This window comes from Mobula birostris, chromosome 8 (assembly GCF_030028105.1).
Source record: "Mobula birostris isolate sMobBir1 chromosome 8, sMobBir1.hap1, whole genome shotgun sequence".
In the NCBI taxonomy this organism is placed as follows: Eukaryota; Metazoa; Chordata; class Chondrichthyes; order Myliobatiformes; family Myliobatidae; genus Mobula; species Mobula birostris.
In genome coordinates this window covers 58,369,195-58,382,978 of record NC_092377.1, presented here as the reverse complement: position 1 = coordinate 58,382,978, position 13,784 = coordinate 58,369,195, and the positions used below count along the sequence as shown (strand labels likewise).

Below are 13,784 nucleotides of genomic sequence, written 5' to 3'. Positions count from 1 at the left end.
GTAGAAAGTTAAATATCGGAAAACATTGGATATTACACATTTGCAACATCTTATTTCCAAATGCAGATTGCTGCAAATGTAATTTTCATAAAGTTTCTCTTTCTTTCTAGGTCTTATGTACAGTAACCTTTGATTCTATAGAATCAAGTGTAAAAACTGATCTTATCACCACTCTTATAAGGCAAGTCATGAAAATATCACTGTTTATTCCGTGCGTTAGATGTATTCCTGAACCAAATTTTTTTTCGTTATCTGCCTACATCTACATGTGATATCTGGTTGACCTAATACCTGCTAGTGGAATTGCCTGAACACATTTTATTTATTTATTCCTTTTTTGTGGTCAATGTTATTTGGTTATTTTTTATTGCTTTTGAGAAGCTCATGGTGAATTAATTTTTTTTGAACCATTGTACCACTATTGTCCTTCTGGAGAAGCTGCTACCACAATACTGATAAATAGAGAGCTCTAGGTCTTCCACCAACAATGATGAATGAATAACAAAGTATTCTCAACTTAGAAAGGTTTATGGCTTGGGGAGCCTGTGCCCTTGTTCTTGATGAGATTATAGGTTGAGTTTTCAGAGCATCTTAGAGGTAGCATGCACTGCAGCCTCAATATGTCAGTGGTGGAGCAAGTAAATATTTAGGGTGGTGGAAGATATACCAGCCTAATAGCCTCCTTTGTCCTGAATGCTGATCAGCTGCTACAGTGTTGTTTGATTTGCGTCTTCCAGGTGATGGCGAGTGTGCTTTCCCATTCCTGAAACATGCCTTGGAAAAGGCTTTAGATTAATAAGAGACAGGTCCCTTGCCAAGTGATATCCACTTTATGAACTGTACAAACAGCCACAGTATTAATGTAGCTACACAAAATGCTGGAGGAACTCAGCAGGCCAGACAGCATCTATGGAGAAGAGTAAACGGTCGATGTTTTGGGCCAAGATCCTTCATCCGGACTGGAAAGGAAGGGGACAAGTCAGAGTAGGATGGTGGGGAGAGGGGAAGAAGAAGTGCAAGGTGGCAGGTGATAGTTGAAACCGGGAGGTGGTTAAGTAAAGAGCTGAGATAAGGGGCAGGAGAAAGGGGAATCTGCTAGGAGAGGGCAGAAGACCATGGAAGAAAGGGAATGGGGATGAGCACCAGACAGATGTGATGGGCGGGTAAGAAGAGAAGGTGTGAGAGGGAAACTAGAATGGGGAATAGTGAAGGAGAGAAGGAGTGGGGGAGGCAATTACCGGAAGTTTGAAAAAAAATGTTCATGTCATAAGGTTAGAGGCTACCCAGACGGGATATAAGGTGTTGCTCCTCCAACCTGAGTGTGGCCTCATCCTGGCAGTAGAGGAGGCCGTGGTCTGACATGGTAGAATGTGAATGGGACGTAGAATTGAAATGGATAGCCACTGGGAAATACCGCATTTAATGGTGGATGGAATGAATATGATTGAAAAAGTGGTCTCCAAATCTATGTCAGGTCTCACCAATGTACAGGAGGCCATACTGGGAGTACTGGATACAGTAGATGACCTCAAAGTTTGCAGGTGAAGTGTCGCCTTACCTGGAAGGACTGTTTGGGGCCCTGAATGGTAGTGAGGGATGAGGTGTAGGGGCAGGTTTGACACTTGTTCCACTGGCAAGCATAAGCGCGTGGAGGGAGATCAAGTCTTGTTCAGTTTCTGGTCAATAGTCTTGGGGTCAGAATAGTATTAAATCAAGAGAACCTTATTCTGAATTTGAGCTTTTTGATATAAAAGGGTTTTACAATGTAGAATACCATGGGAGGAATGGGAATGGAAGGAGCATACAACCACTTTAAATAAGATACTGGAGCTGAAAACAAAACTTAGGTTCGGCTTTTCTACCAAATTCAAAGTTAAAACTAAACTGATTAAAATCAGATGAGGATTGTTGCTTTAGGCTAATAAACACTGAATTTTTGACTGGTGTGAAAAGATAGTTCTTACAGACAATAACAACATGCTACTTAAAAGGAAAAGATTGTTTCAAGCAGGAATGGGCATATAAGGTAGCAAAAGTGAGTGAGAAGTTGAGTGATTGGAAGCTTTTAAAATCCAACAAAAGCTATAAGGAGGGAAAAGATAAATTATGAGGGCAAACTAGCCAATAATATAAAGCAGGATATTAAAAGTGTTTTCAGTTATATAAAGAGTAGAAGGGAGGTTAGAATTGATTTTGGGCCACTGAAAAATGATGCTGGTGAGGTAGTAATGGGGGACAAAGAAATGGCAGATGAACTTCATTGGTACTTTGCATCTGTCTTCACTATGGAAGACACTAACAGTGTGCCAAAGGTCCATGAGTGTCAGGGAGCAGGAGTGAGTGCCATTACTATCACAAAGGAAGAAGTGCTAGGCAAACTGAAAGGTCTTAAGTTGGATAAGTCACCTGGACCAGATGGACTACATCCCAGAGTCCTGAGAGAGGTTGCTGAAGAGAGAACGGGTGCATTGGTCATGATCTTTCAAGAATCACTTGATTCTAGCATGATTCTGGAGGACTGGAAGATTGCAAATATCACTCCACTCTTTAGGAAGGGAGGAAGGAAAAGAAGGGAAATTAACAGGCCATTTAGTCTAACCTCAGTGGTTGGGAAAGAGTTGGAGTCTATTATTAAGAATGAGGTTTTAGGGTACTTGGAGACTAATGATAAAATAAGTCAAAGGCAGCATGGTTTCTATATAGGGAAATCTTGCCTGACAAATATGTTAGAGTTCTTCATGGAAGTAACAAGCAGGGAGGACAAAGGAGAGGCAGTGGATGTCATTTACTTAGATTTTCAGAAGGCACTTGAAAAGGAGCCAGACATGAGGCTGCTAAACAAGATAAAATCCTATGGCATTACAGAAAGATTCTGGCATAGATAGAGGATTGACTGACAGGCAGGAGGCAGTGAGTGGCAATAAAGGGAATCTTTCTGGTTAGCTGCCAATGACTAGTGTTCCTCAGGGGTCAGTATTGGGACTGCTACTTTTCACATTGTTTGTCAATGATTTGGATAATGGATTTGATGGCTCTGTGGCAGTTTGCAGATGATATGAAGATAGGTGGAGGGATAGGTACTGCTGAGAAAGCAATGTGATTGCAGAAGTACTTAGACAAATTGGAAGAATGGGCAAAAAAGTGACAGATAAAATACAGTCATGAGGAAATCTGCAAATGCTGGAAATTCAAGCAACACACACAAAAAATGCTGGTGATCGCAGCAGGCCAGGTAGCATCTATAGGAAGAGGTACAGTCGACATTTTGGGCTGGGACTCTTTATCAGGACTAACTGAAAGAAGAGATAGTAAGAGATTTGAAAGTGGCAGGGGGAGATCCAAAATGATAGGAGAAGACAGGAGGGGAAGTGTGTATCTAAGAGCTAGAGAAGGGAAAGGATCATGGGATGGGAAGCCTGGGGAGAAAGAGAAGTGGGGAGGAGAGCCCAGAGGGTGGAGAGCAGGTAAGGAGTTATAGTGAGAGGGACAGAGAAAGAAAAAAAAGAGGAAAAAAATAAAAAATATATAAAATAAATAAGGGATGGGGTGTGAAGGGGAGGAGGGGCATTAACAGAAGTTCGAGAAGTCAATATTCATGCCATCAGGTTGGAGGCTACCCAGACAGAATATAAGGTGTTCCTCCAACCTGAGTGTGGCTTCATCTTGACGGTAGAGGAGGCCGTGGATAGACAAATCAGAATAGGAATGGGACATGGAATTAAAATATGTGGCCACTAGGAGATCCTGCTTTCTCTGGCAGACAGAGCGTGGGTGTTCAGCGAAACAGTCTCCCAGCCTGCATTGGGTCTTGCCAATATATAGAAGGCCACACCGGACGCAGTATATCACTCCAGCCAACTCGCAGGTGAAGTGTCGCCTCACCTAGAAGGACTGTCTGGGGCCCTGAAAGGTGGTGAGGGAGGAAGTGTAAGGGCATGCGTAGCACTTGTTCCACTTACAAGGATAAGTGCCGGGAGGGAGATCAGTGGGAAGGGATGGGACGGACGAATAGACAAGGGAGTCGCGTAGGGAGCGATCCCTGCGGAAAGCGGGGGTGGGGAGGGAAAGATGTGCTTGGTGGTGGGATCCCGTTGGAGGTGGCAGAAGTTATGGAGAATAATATGTTGAACCTGGAGGCTGGTGGGGTGGTAGGTTAGGACAAGGGGAACCCTATCCCTAGTGGGGTGGCAGTAGGATGGGGTGAGAGCAGATGTGTGTGAAATGGGAGAGATGCATTTATGATAATGCATCTTGGTAAAAGGACAATAGTGTGGACTATTATCTAAATGGGGAGAAGGTTCAAACATCAGAGGTGCAGAGGAACTTAGGAGTCCTCATGCAAGACTCCCAGAAGGTTAATTTCCAGGTTGAGTCTGGTGGTAAAGAAGACAAATATAATGTTGGCATTTATTTCAAGAGGAATAGAACATAAAAGCCAGGAAATAATGCTGAGGTTTTATAAGACACTAGTCAGGCCCCACTTGGAGTATTGTCAACAGTTTTGGGCCCCATATCTCAGAAAGGACGTGTTCTCGTTGGAGAGGGTCCAGATAAGGTTCACGGGGATGATTTGGGGAATGAAGGCATTAACATTAGGCAGCTTTGGGCCTGTACTCAAACTGGAATTTTAAAGAATGCGTGGGGGTGGGGAGGGTGTTGGATCTCATTGAAACCTACCGAATGTTGAAAGGACTGGATAGGTGAATGTGGAGAGAATGTTTCCTATGGTCAGGGTATACAGAACTCAAGGGAATAGCCTCAAAATTGAGGAGCAACCTTTTAGAACCCAAAGGTAAGGAGAAATTTTTTTGGCCAGAGAGTAGTGAATCTGTGGAATGCTCTGCTACAGACTGCGGTGGAGGTCAAGTCCTTGGGTATATTTAAGATGGACGTTGATAGTTCCCTGATCGGTCAGAGGATCAAAGGATATGGTGAGAAGGCAGGTGTATGGGGTTGAGTGGCATCCGGGATCAGCCATGATGGAATGGTGGAACAGACTCATTGGGCAGAATGGCCTAATTCTGCTCCTGTGTCTTAAAGTCTTGTGCAGGTAAAAAATAAATTTTCAGTCAAGGACAGATAAAAATGGGTGAACAAATGTGTTCAAAGAGTATTGTTTTAATGAAAAGCTTATGGTGAAAAGCAAAGTGTAGAGGTCCAGTGCTTTAGAAAGATCATTGTTAAAAAATAATGTCAAAGTGACTGAGGGAGGACTGGCAGTGATATGGTGAGAAAGGCAAGGAAGACCACGGTCAGAAGAGGAATCTGGTGAAGGAGAAGTTCAAAGGCTGGCAGGTTCCATTCCAAAAGAGAGGAAATGATGTGAAGTGATATTCAAGGATATGAATTTTAAACATTAGGTGGAGGATCCTGAACCCATTGTAGGCTTTGTTGTTGGGTAGTGAGGTTTGGGTGAGCAGAAGCTTACGGAGGTTAGAAACTAGAACGGTGTACAGAAACTGAGCAGGCTTTACAGCATCTGTGGAGAGAGAAAGAGCTGATGTTTCAGGTCAATGTCAATGATACTGACTTTTCATCAGAGCTGAGAAAAGTTAGAAATCAAAGATGTTTCAATTTGTAGGGAAGGGTGAGCACTGGTGATAACTGTAGGTCCTCGTGCAGACTGCAATAAACGTATGACACGAGTAATGATATTATCACTTCAGAGAGGGTGATGGTTTGTTCATCATAGCTGAGCTGTTTGAAGAAGGTAGAAATAGAAGTAAATTAATGAAGACAGGCATGGGAGCACAAATAATGCTGGAACTAAGATAAGAAACACTGTGGATGCTATAGATGTAAAACAGAATGCTGGAAATACTCAGCATTTGTACAGAGGGAAATCTGGAGGTATGGACGTAGAATTTGACAGAGATGGGCAGGTCAGTAATGGAGTGGACAGCATCAGAAACAGGAATGATGCCACCAACATAAATGGTGATTTTTTTATATATATAAACATTTAAATGAAAATAAAGAAATTCAATAGAATTTTGAAAAAAAACTATAAATAACAAAGACTGACAGACAACCAATGTGCAAAAGAAGGCAAATTGTGCAAATGATTAAAAGAGCAAATAAATAATACTAAGAACATGAGTCTTAGATTTTTTTAAAAATGAGAGTACAGCTTGTGGAGTCAGTACAAGGTTGAAGTGAATGAAGTTATCCATGCTGATCAGGAGCCTGATATTTGTAAGGTAATGGCTATTCCTGAACCCAGTGGTGTGGGACCTAAGGCTCCTGTACCTCCTGCCCAATGGCAGTAATGAGAAGAGAGCATGGCCTGGATGATGGGGGTCCTTGATGATGGATGTTGCTTCCTTTTGGCAGTGCTCCTTCTAAGTGGGGAAGCGCTATTTGTGATGACTTGCTGTATCCACTGTTTAATAGACATTTCCGTTCTTGGGCACTGGTGTTTCCATACCAGACCATGATGCAACCAGTCAGGGTACTCTCTGCTGTGCACTTACAGAAGCTTTTGACGTGCTGAATCTATAAGATTTCTAAGCAAGTAAAGGCACTTTGTGATGGAACTTGGATGTTGGTTCCAGGACAGATCTTCTGATATGGTAGCTCCAAAGAATTTAAAGTTACTGACCCTCTCCACCTCCAATCCCAAATAAGGACTGGCTCATGGTTCTCCAGCTTCTTCCTCATGCAGTCAATAATCAACTCCTTTGTTTTGCTGAAGTTGAGTGAGACATTGTTGTTATGGCACCATTCAATCAGATTTTCAATATCCCTCTGAAATAAAAATTCATCACCACCTTTGATTCGACCAGTAACTGAACAAAAACATCAAATTTGTTAGAAATAAGGCAACTATATGTTCTTGAACAATATTTTTCAAGAGTAGCATGATTGTGTTCAAGAAATCGGAAACGCATTTTTGGAGAGAAGGTGGCTTCACAGAAGGCATTACAAGGTCAAGATTTATAAAACTGAAGGGCTTGTTGAATTTTCTAATTCAAGTAATTTGATTCTGTTCTCTGCTGGTGCTTGGGAAATTTATTGACACCAATCATGGTTGTTTGTTGTTATCAACAAAAATCATGGTAAGAGTTTATTTTAAAAAATGTGTTTAGATACAGGTGTCCCCCGCTTTTCGAACGTTCGCTTTACGAAACCTCACTGTTACGAAAGACCTACATTAGTTCCCTGTTTTCGCTTTCAGAAGGTGTTTTCACTGTTATGAAAAAAAAAGCAGCGCGCAATAAAAAATCAATGCATGAAAACATCAGCGCGCGCCCTGAGCAGCTGCTCTCCCCGGGAACTCCATTCTAGCCAGCATTGCTTAAACTCATGCCTGTGAGCAGCCGTTCGCAAGATGAGTTCTATGCTATCGGAAAAGCCTAAAAGAGCTCGTAAGGGTGTTACACTTAGCGTAAAACTAGACATAATTAAGCATTTTGTTTGTGGTGAACGAAGTAAGGACAAAGTGACTTTGGCTTGTGGAAGCTGACGAAGATGATGTTGAAGAGGTTTTGGCATCCCATGACCAAGAACTGATAGATTAAGAGCTGATGCAATTGGAAGAAGAAAGGATAACAATCGAAACTGAATGCAGTAGCGAACTGAACGTGAAGCAACTGCATGAGATTTTCACTGTAATGATAAAGTATGACTTTAATTTTGAAAGGGTACGTAGGTTTTGGGGATATTTGTAAGATGGTTTGAGTCCTTACAAAGAACTGTATGATAGAAAAATGCGCAAGACTCAGCAGTCAAGCAAGCCTTCCACATCAGCCACAGCAGACGACGAACCTCGACCTTCGGCATCGAGGCAGGCAGACATAGGAGAAGATGAGCTGCCTGCCCTAATGGAAACAGATGATGACGAGATGACAACCCAGTGTCCCACCACCCCACCCCAAGCCCCGGACAGATACTGATTCGCGGAGAATGCAGCGGTAGCCGGGAGGCACGCAGCACATCTTTAAGAAAAAAGCCGAAATAAACATGCTAATTAATTAGGTGCTGCCCAACACGTAATTAATTAGCATGTTTATTTCGGCTTTTTTCTTAAAGGTGTGCTGGATACCTCCCGGCTACCGCTGTACCCCTGCACGCTTTGCGGTTTGGTATCTGTCGGCGGCCTGGAGGGTGGGGGCCACTGCACCACCCCAGCCTGCGATGATTCATTCTAACACACCATCATCAGTGTGCTCTGCGCTGTCTTCCCAATTCCAGTAAGTGATACTACACTGTACATACATTATTTCTACTTTATATAGACTGTGTATTTTTACGTTATTTGGTATGATTTGGCAGTTTCATAGTTTAAAGGTTACTGGAGAGCGCTTGCGCCGTGTTTTTGCCAACAGCGCTTGCGTGCTGCCGATGGCGCTTGCATGAGATTTTCGCTACAGAGAACAGAGCAGTAATGATTGTGGAAAAGTATTTCTACTTTATATAGGCTGTGTATTTATGATATTATTCCTGCTTTTACTATATGTTACTGTTATTTTGGGTTTTATGTGTTATTTGGCATGATTTGGTAGGTTATTTTTGGGTCTGCAAACGCTCACAAAATTTTCCCATATAAATAAATGGTAATTGCTTCTTCGCTTTACGACATTTTGGCTTATGAACCGTTTCATAGGAATGCTCTATCTTCGGATAGCGGGGGAAACCTGTATATGAAACTTGAGATGCTAAGTTGTGGATCTCAAGTTCTAACAATGGAGTAGATGGGTGTACTGAAGGTTTAGTGTGAACAAAAGTCTTGGCTTTCATTCAGAATAGAATATTTGCTTCATAGTGAAAAGCTTTTGAACTGTTCTCTTTACTGTGACAGGAAACAGTACCTGGTCCACACTGATTTATCTGTTGATACCTATTTCCGAGTGTTATTTTTAAAAATATTTTATTGAGTTAACATATTCCAAAACTAATGTTACAATTTTACTTTGATACAGTGGGGTTAAAGAGAAAAATTTCATGCTGCACTATGAGGTAATCCAAAACTTCTGCTTCTAAATTTTGGCATTAAACATGAATGAGTTGGTATTATTTTTCTATTGAATGAGTTACATCATAGGAGTAGATTTGTATGGTGTTTTCTGCTGATAGCAGATTTCCAGTGCAACGGCACATTTCCCATTGGAAATGTTTGCAAAATAAAACCTTTTCCTATTAGGATTGATTTGAATTTTAAATGGTGAGACATGTTTCATCTACTGTCTCTGAATAATAACAAAATTTGTGAATGATGTGGACCAAATTTCTGCTTACTTTGCCTGAAATCATTGTACATGGAACTCTATTGAGTTTATCGATATTCACCGTATGTCACCAGCGCCTTCTTGTTATTCATGCTCTTCCAGTTCTACATACCTTAATTTCCTTCAAATAGAATGTAGAACAGTAGAGAATAGGAACATATCTTTTGGCCCACTACGTATGAATATACAAATCAGCTTATGCAGTTCCAGGTTTTGTTAAAATCTTGCATCATGAAGTATTTTGCATGGATTCATTAACATTTGCATTAATAAGTAAAATGAAAATAAAATTATGGAAATACACTAAGTTAGGTAACATCTGTGGAAAGTGATTATTGACTCTTGTAATAATACCTGGCCTGTTGAGTTCCAGCAGCTTTTATTTCAGTTTTCTAGCATTTTGTGTTTAGATTGCCAGCAGTTAATTCATTAAAGCATAAGCATGTTAAGTAGAGAATATTATTAAATTTGCTGTTGCTTTGTAGTTGCAAATTGGGCAGATTTTAAGTTGTTATTTACCTTCAATTTTTAAATTATGTGCAACAATTAAAAAGAATATAGAATTCTAAAGTGATAAATATTTCTTGAAGTTAATAGTTAATATTTGTTTCATTTCCTTTATTCTATGCTGATCATATCTCTAACGACATCATATTTGATCTTTTTTAGTTTCCACCTTATGCAACTAATGAAATAGGAAAATTAATTGGTCAAAATAGGAGAGAGCTAGGCCACGGTAAGGAGGATGCCCCACATGGCACAATTCTCATGTTAGTTTGCAGAAACACTAATTACAACTATGATCTTATTAAACTTGTTTTGAATTTAGGTGCTCTTGCTGAAAAAGCATTGAAGCCTGTGATTCCTAAGGAGTTTCCATTTACAATAAGAGTAACATCAGAAGTACTAGAATCCAATGGTAAGCAATTAAAAAGATTGACAACAGATGCATTAAGAATATAGAACATAGAATAGTACAGCACATTACAGGCCCTTCGGCCCACCATGTTGTGCCGACCCTCAAACCCTGCCTCCCATATAACCCCCCATCTTAAATTCCTCCGTATACCTGTCTAATAGTTTCTTAAACTTCACAAGTGTATCTGTCTTCACCACTGACTCAGGCAGTGCATTCCATTCACCAACCACTCTCTGAGTGAAAAAACCTTCCTCTTGTATCCCCTTTGAACTTCCCACCTCTTACCTTAAAGCCTTGTCCTCTTGTATTGAGCAGTGGTGCTCTGGGGAAGAGGCGCTGGCTATCCACTCTATCTATTCCTCTTGTTATCTTGTATACCTCTATCATGTCTCCTCTCATCCTCCTTCTCTCCAAAGAGTAAAGCCCTAGTTTGCTTAATCTCTGATCATAATGCATACTGTATAAACCAGGCAGCATCCTGGTAAATCTCCTCTGTACCCTTTCCAATGCTTCCACATCCTTCCTATAGTGAGGTGACCAGAACTGGACACAGTACTCCAAGTGTGGCCTAACCAGAGTTTTATAGAGCTACGTCATTACATCACGACTCTTAAACTCTATCCCTCGACTTATGAAAGCTAACACCCCATAAGCTTTCTTAACTACCCTATCTACCTGTGAGGCAACTTTCAGGGATCTGTGGACATGTACCCCCAGATCCCTCTGCTCCTCCACACTACCAAGTATCCTATTTACTTTGTACTCTGCCTTGGAGTTTGTCCTTCCAAAGTGTACCACCTCACACTTCTCCGGGTTGAACTCCATCTGCCACTTCTCAGCCCACTTCTGTGTCCTGTGAATATCTCTGCAATCTTCGACAATTCTCTACACTATCTACAACACCACCAACCTTTGTGTCGTCTGCAAACTTGCTAACCCACCCTTCTACCCCTAAAAGAAATTTAAATGAAAGGCAATAATCCACCTAAAGTTTTCGATGAAAATATTGAAAGTTGTAAATAAGTACAGGATGTGAGATGTTATGTATGAGCATACGAGTTTTTTAAATTTCTAAAGGTGCTGATGACAACAGGGCAAGACAAATAGGGTATCTGAGATTTAAATAAATAGCACAATCACCATAAATCAGATCATCAAGTTGTATGGACTGAGATGTTACTGTAAATTAAGTGAATTCAATGCTATGTTGGGTTAAAAAATTAGCTTAAGGGTAGGATCTGAGAAACATTTTAACATTCTAGATTTTCAAACAATTTGAGCTTCTACCAAATATATTTGATTGTCATGTCATTATTATGTCATTAAAAAGGTAGTTAGATAGGAAAAGATAAGTCAAAACTCGGTGTTGTCCTTCAGTAGTAGGAACAGGGATAGGCTATGCAGACTCATGAGTCTGCTCCACCATTCAGAAGGATCATGGCAAACAGTCCTGTCCGGAACTTGAGATACTTTAGCCCCATTAGTTTGTCTAAAATGAACAATTTGCTGTTGCTGATAGTACTTAAATCCTCTCCACTATCATTCAGTATTAATTTTGATTGTAACTATTGTGTAAATAGAACAACTTCATTCCATTCAATTTATTTCCATGTTAAGCTTTATGACCAAATGACTTTTTAACAAAACTATAAATCAACCAATAACTTGGCTAAACATAACTAAGAGTTGCCAAGATGCAACTTTTCCATCCAAAATATTAAGCATCCTTCTGCCTTTGCTGATGTTGCATGACCCACTGAGTTCCATCAGCAGTTTATTTTTTGCTCCAGATTGTCTCTTCTTTTTTCTATGCCTGAGATGCCTGTACCATTACCTTGTGAGTAACAGTGTTTGCCATTACCTTTAGCCATTATCCTCTTGTTGATACATCTAATAATTTGTCTCTCGGTGAGCCTTCACATTGGGTGAGAATGGACTAAAATTGATAGCAAGAATTTCGATTCTGAAATGTTAGGCACATTTCTCATTTCCCCCAATTCCTTAATTTTAGCTACAAACATTATATTGAAATTGAGTTAATTTGTTGAGTCAATCATAACAAATATATTCTAAAAGTAGTTATGGAATTTCTTTCTAGGTCCGAGACTGTTGAGTCCATGAAGTGATCTGTGATCAAATAAATTTACAAAGTGATTTTAACAGATCTTAAAGGGCATTGAGTTTGTGATATTTGAGGTCCATTTGTCCATTCCCATTAATGCTTTTTGTATTTACATTTAATTATAGGTTCATCATCCATGGCATCGGTATGTGGAGGAAGCATGGCCTTGATGGATGCAGGTAAAGTCTGAATAGTTTCAAATTCATTTCATGTTGGACAATTTCTTTATTGTGTTACTTTTATAGTCTTAGAAGTTTGTGACTGCTGATCACATTGGTCAGCACCTCCGGTGTCTGCTTAATGTTGACCAAGGGTGAAATGCTACCAGAATGATGGCAAAAAAAACTCCCTCAACAGATAAAATGGATGACATTTGACCACTAGATGTCCCAGGTCAGGTGAGCAGGATTGGGACAGAACCACCATGTCTGTGCACTGTGATGAGTTAATCATGAAGCATACTCCACCTCTCCTACTTTAAAAGACTCAACTGACTTGTCTTTATGGTAAATGGTGAAGCCTTTGAGTTGCAGTGCTGCGTTCAAAATGGTTGGGGTGAACCATGTTTCCGTGAAGCACAGTTTACAACATTCCCTGATGTCCTCCTGGTATTGCAATTTTGCCCTGTGGTCTCTGATGTCTTCCCTATCATTGCGGGGGATTTCAATCAGGCCAGCTTGAAGAAGTCTCTGAGCAACTACCACCAACGTATCACCTGCGGAATCAGAGGAGCCAACACTCTTGATCACTGTTATACCACCATTAAGAATGCTTGCCATGCGATCCTTCACCCACACTTTGAAAAGACCGATCATCTAACTGTATTTGTACTCCTGACATACAGGTAGAGACTAAAGATCGCAGCACCAATGGTGAGGACCAAGAAGGTGTGTATGATCAAGAGAGGCAGAAGAATAGTTGAATCTGGGCTGGACAATATTCAGGAATTCATCTTTGAATATGAATTACTTCATCAAGATGTGTGTGGATGAATGTGTGCCTTTGAGAGCATACTGGACATACCCAAACCAACAAGTTGTGGATGAGCCAAGAGATTTGTAGTCTGCTGAAGGCTAGATCTGTGGCATTCAAGACCAGTGATCCAGAGCTATACAAGAGGTCCAGATACAATTGATGGAAGGCTACAGTATTTTCAGAATGAGAAAATAATTCTGATTGTAGTTGGATGGAATTGGATGCATGTCAGCTCTATCAGGGTTTGCAAGCCATTGCTTCTTACAAGGTGAAACCAAGCATTGTGTTTGGCTGTGATGCTTCATTCCCAGATGAGCTCAATGCCTTTTATGCACACTTTGAAAGGGAAAATAAAACTTCCCCTGTGTGAGTGCGGTCAGCATGTGGTGACCCTGTAATCTTTGTCTCAGAGACTGACATCAGAGGGTGATCCATAGCACTGTGTCAGACCCTGATTGTGGACCTGGTAGAACACTGAAAACCTAAGCGGGAGTGTTCAAGGACATCTTTCAATCTCTTACTGCTGCAGTCAGAGGTTCCC

The 13,784-nt window shown here is 40.7% G+C and overlaps 1 protein-coding gene across 1 annotated transcript in view; it reads left to right on the top strand.

Moving 5' to 3' along the window:
* The window catches only part of pnpt1 (polyribonucleotide nucleotidyltransferase 1, mitochondrial), a 66,229-nt gene that overhangs the window by 32,424 nt on the left and 20,021 nt on the right, over window positions 1-13,784 (top strand). The window contains exons 14-18 of the mRNA XM_072265261.1: window positions 111-181; window positions 8,922-8,958; window positions 9,897-9,963; window positions 10,057-10,146; window positions 12,394-12,447. Coding sequence (XP_072121362.1) covers window positions 111-181; window positions 8,922-8,958; window positions 9,897-9,963; window positions 10,057-10,146; window positions 12,394-12,447 — 319 coding nt within the window. The remainder of the gene's footprint in view (window positions 1-110; window positions 182-8,921; window positions 8,959-9,896; window positions 9,964-10,056; window positions 10,147-12,393; window positions 12,448-13,784) is intronic.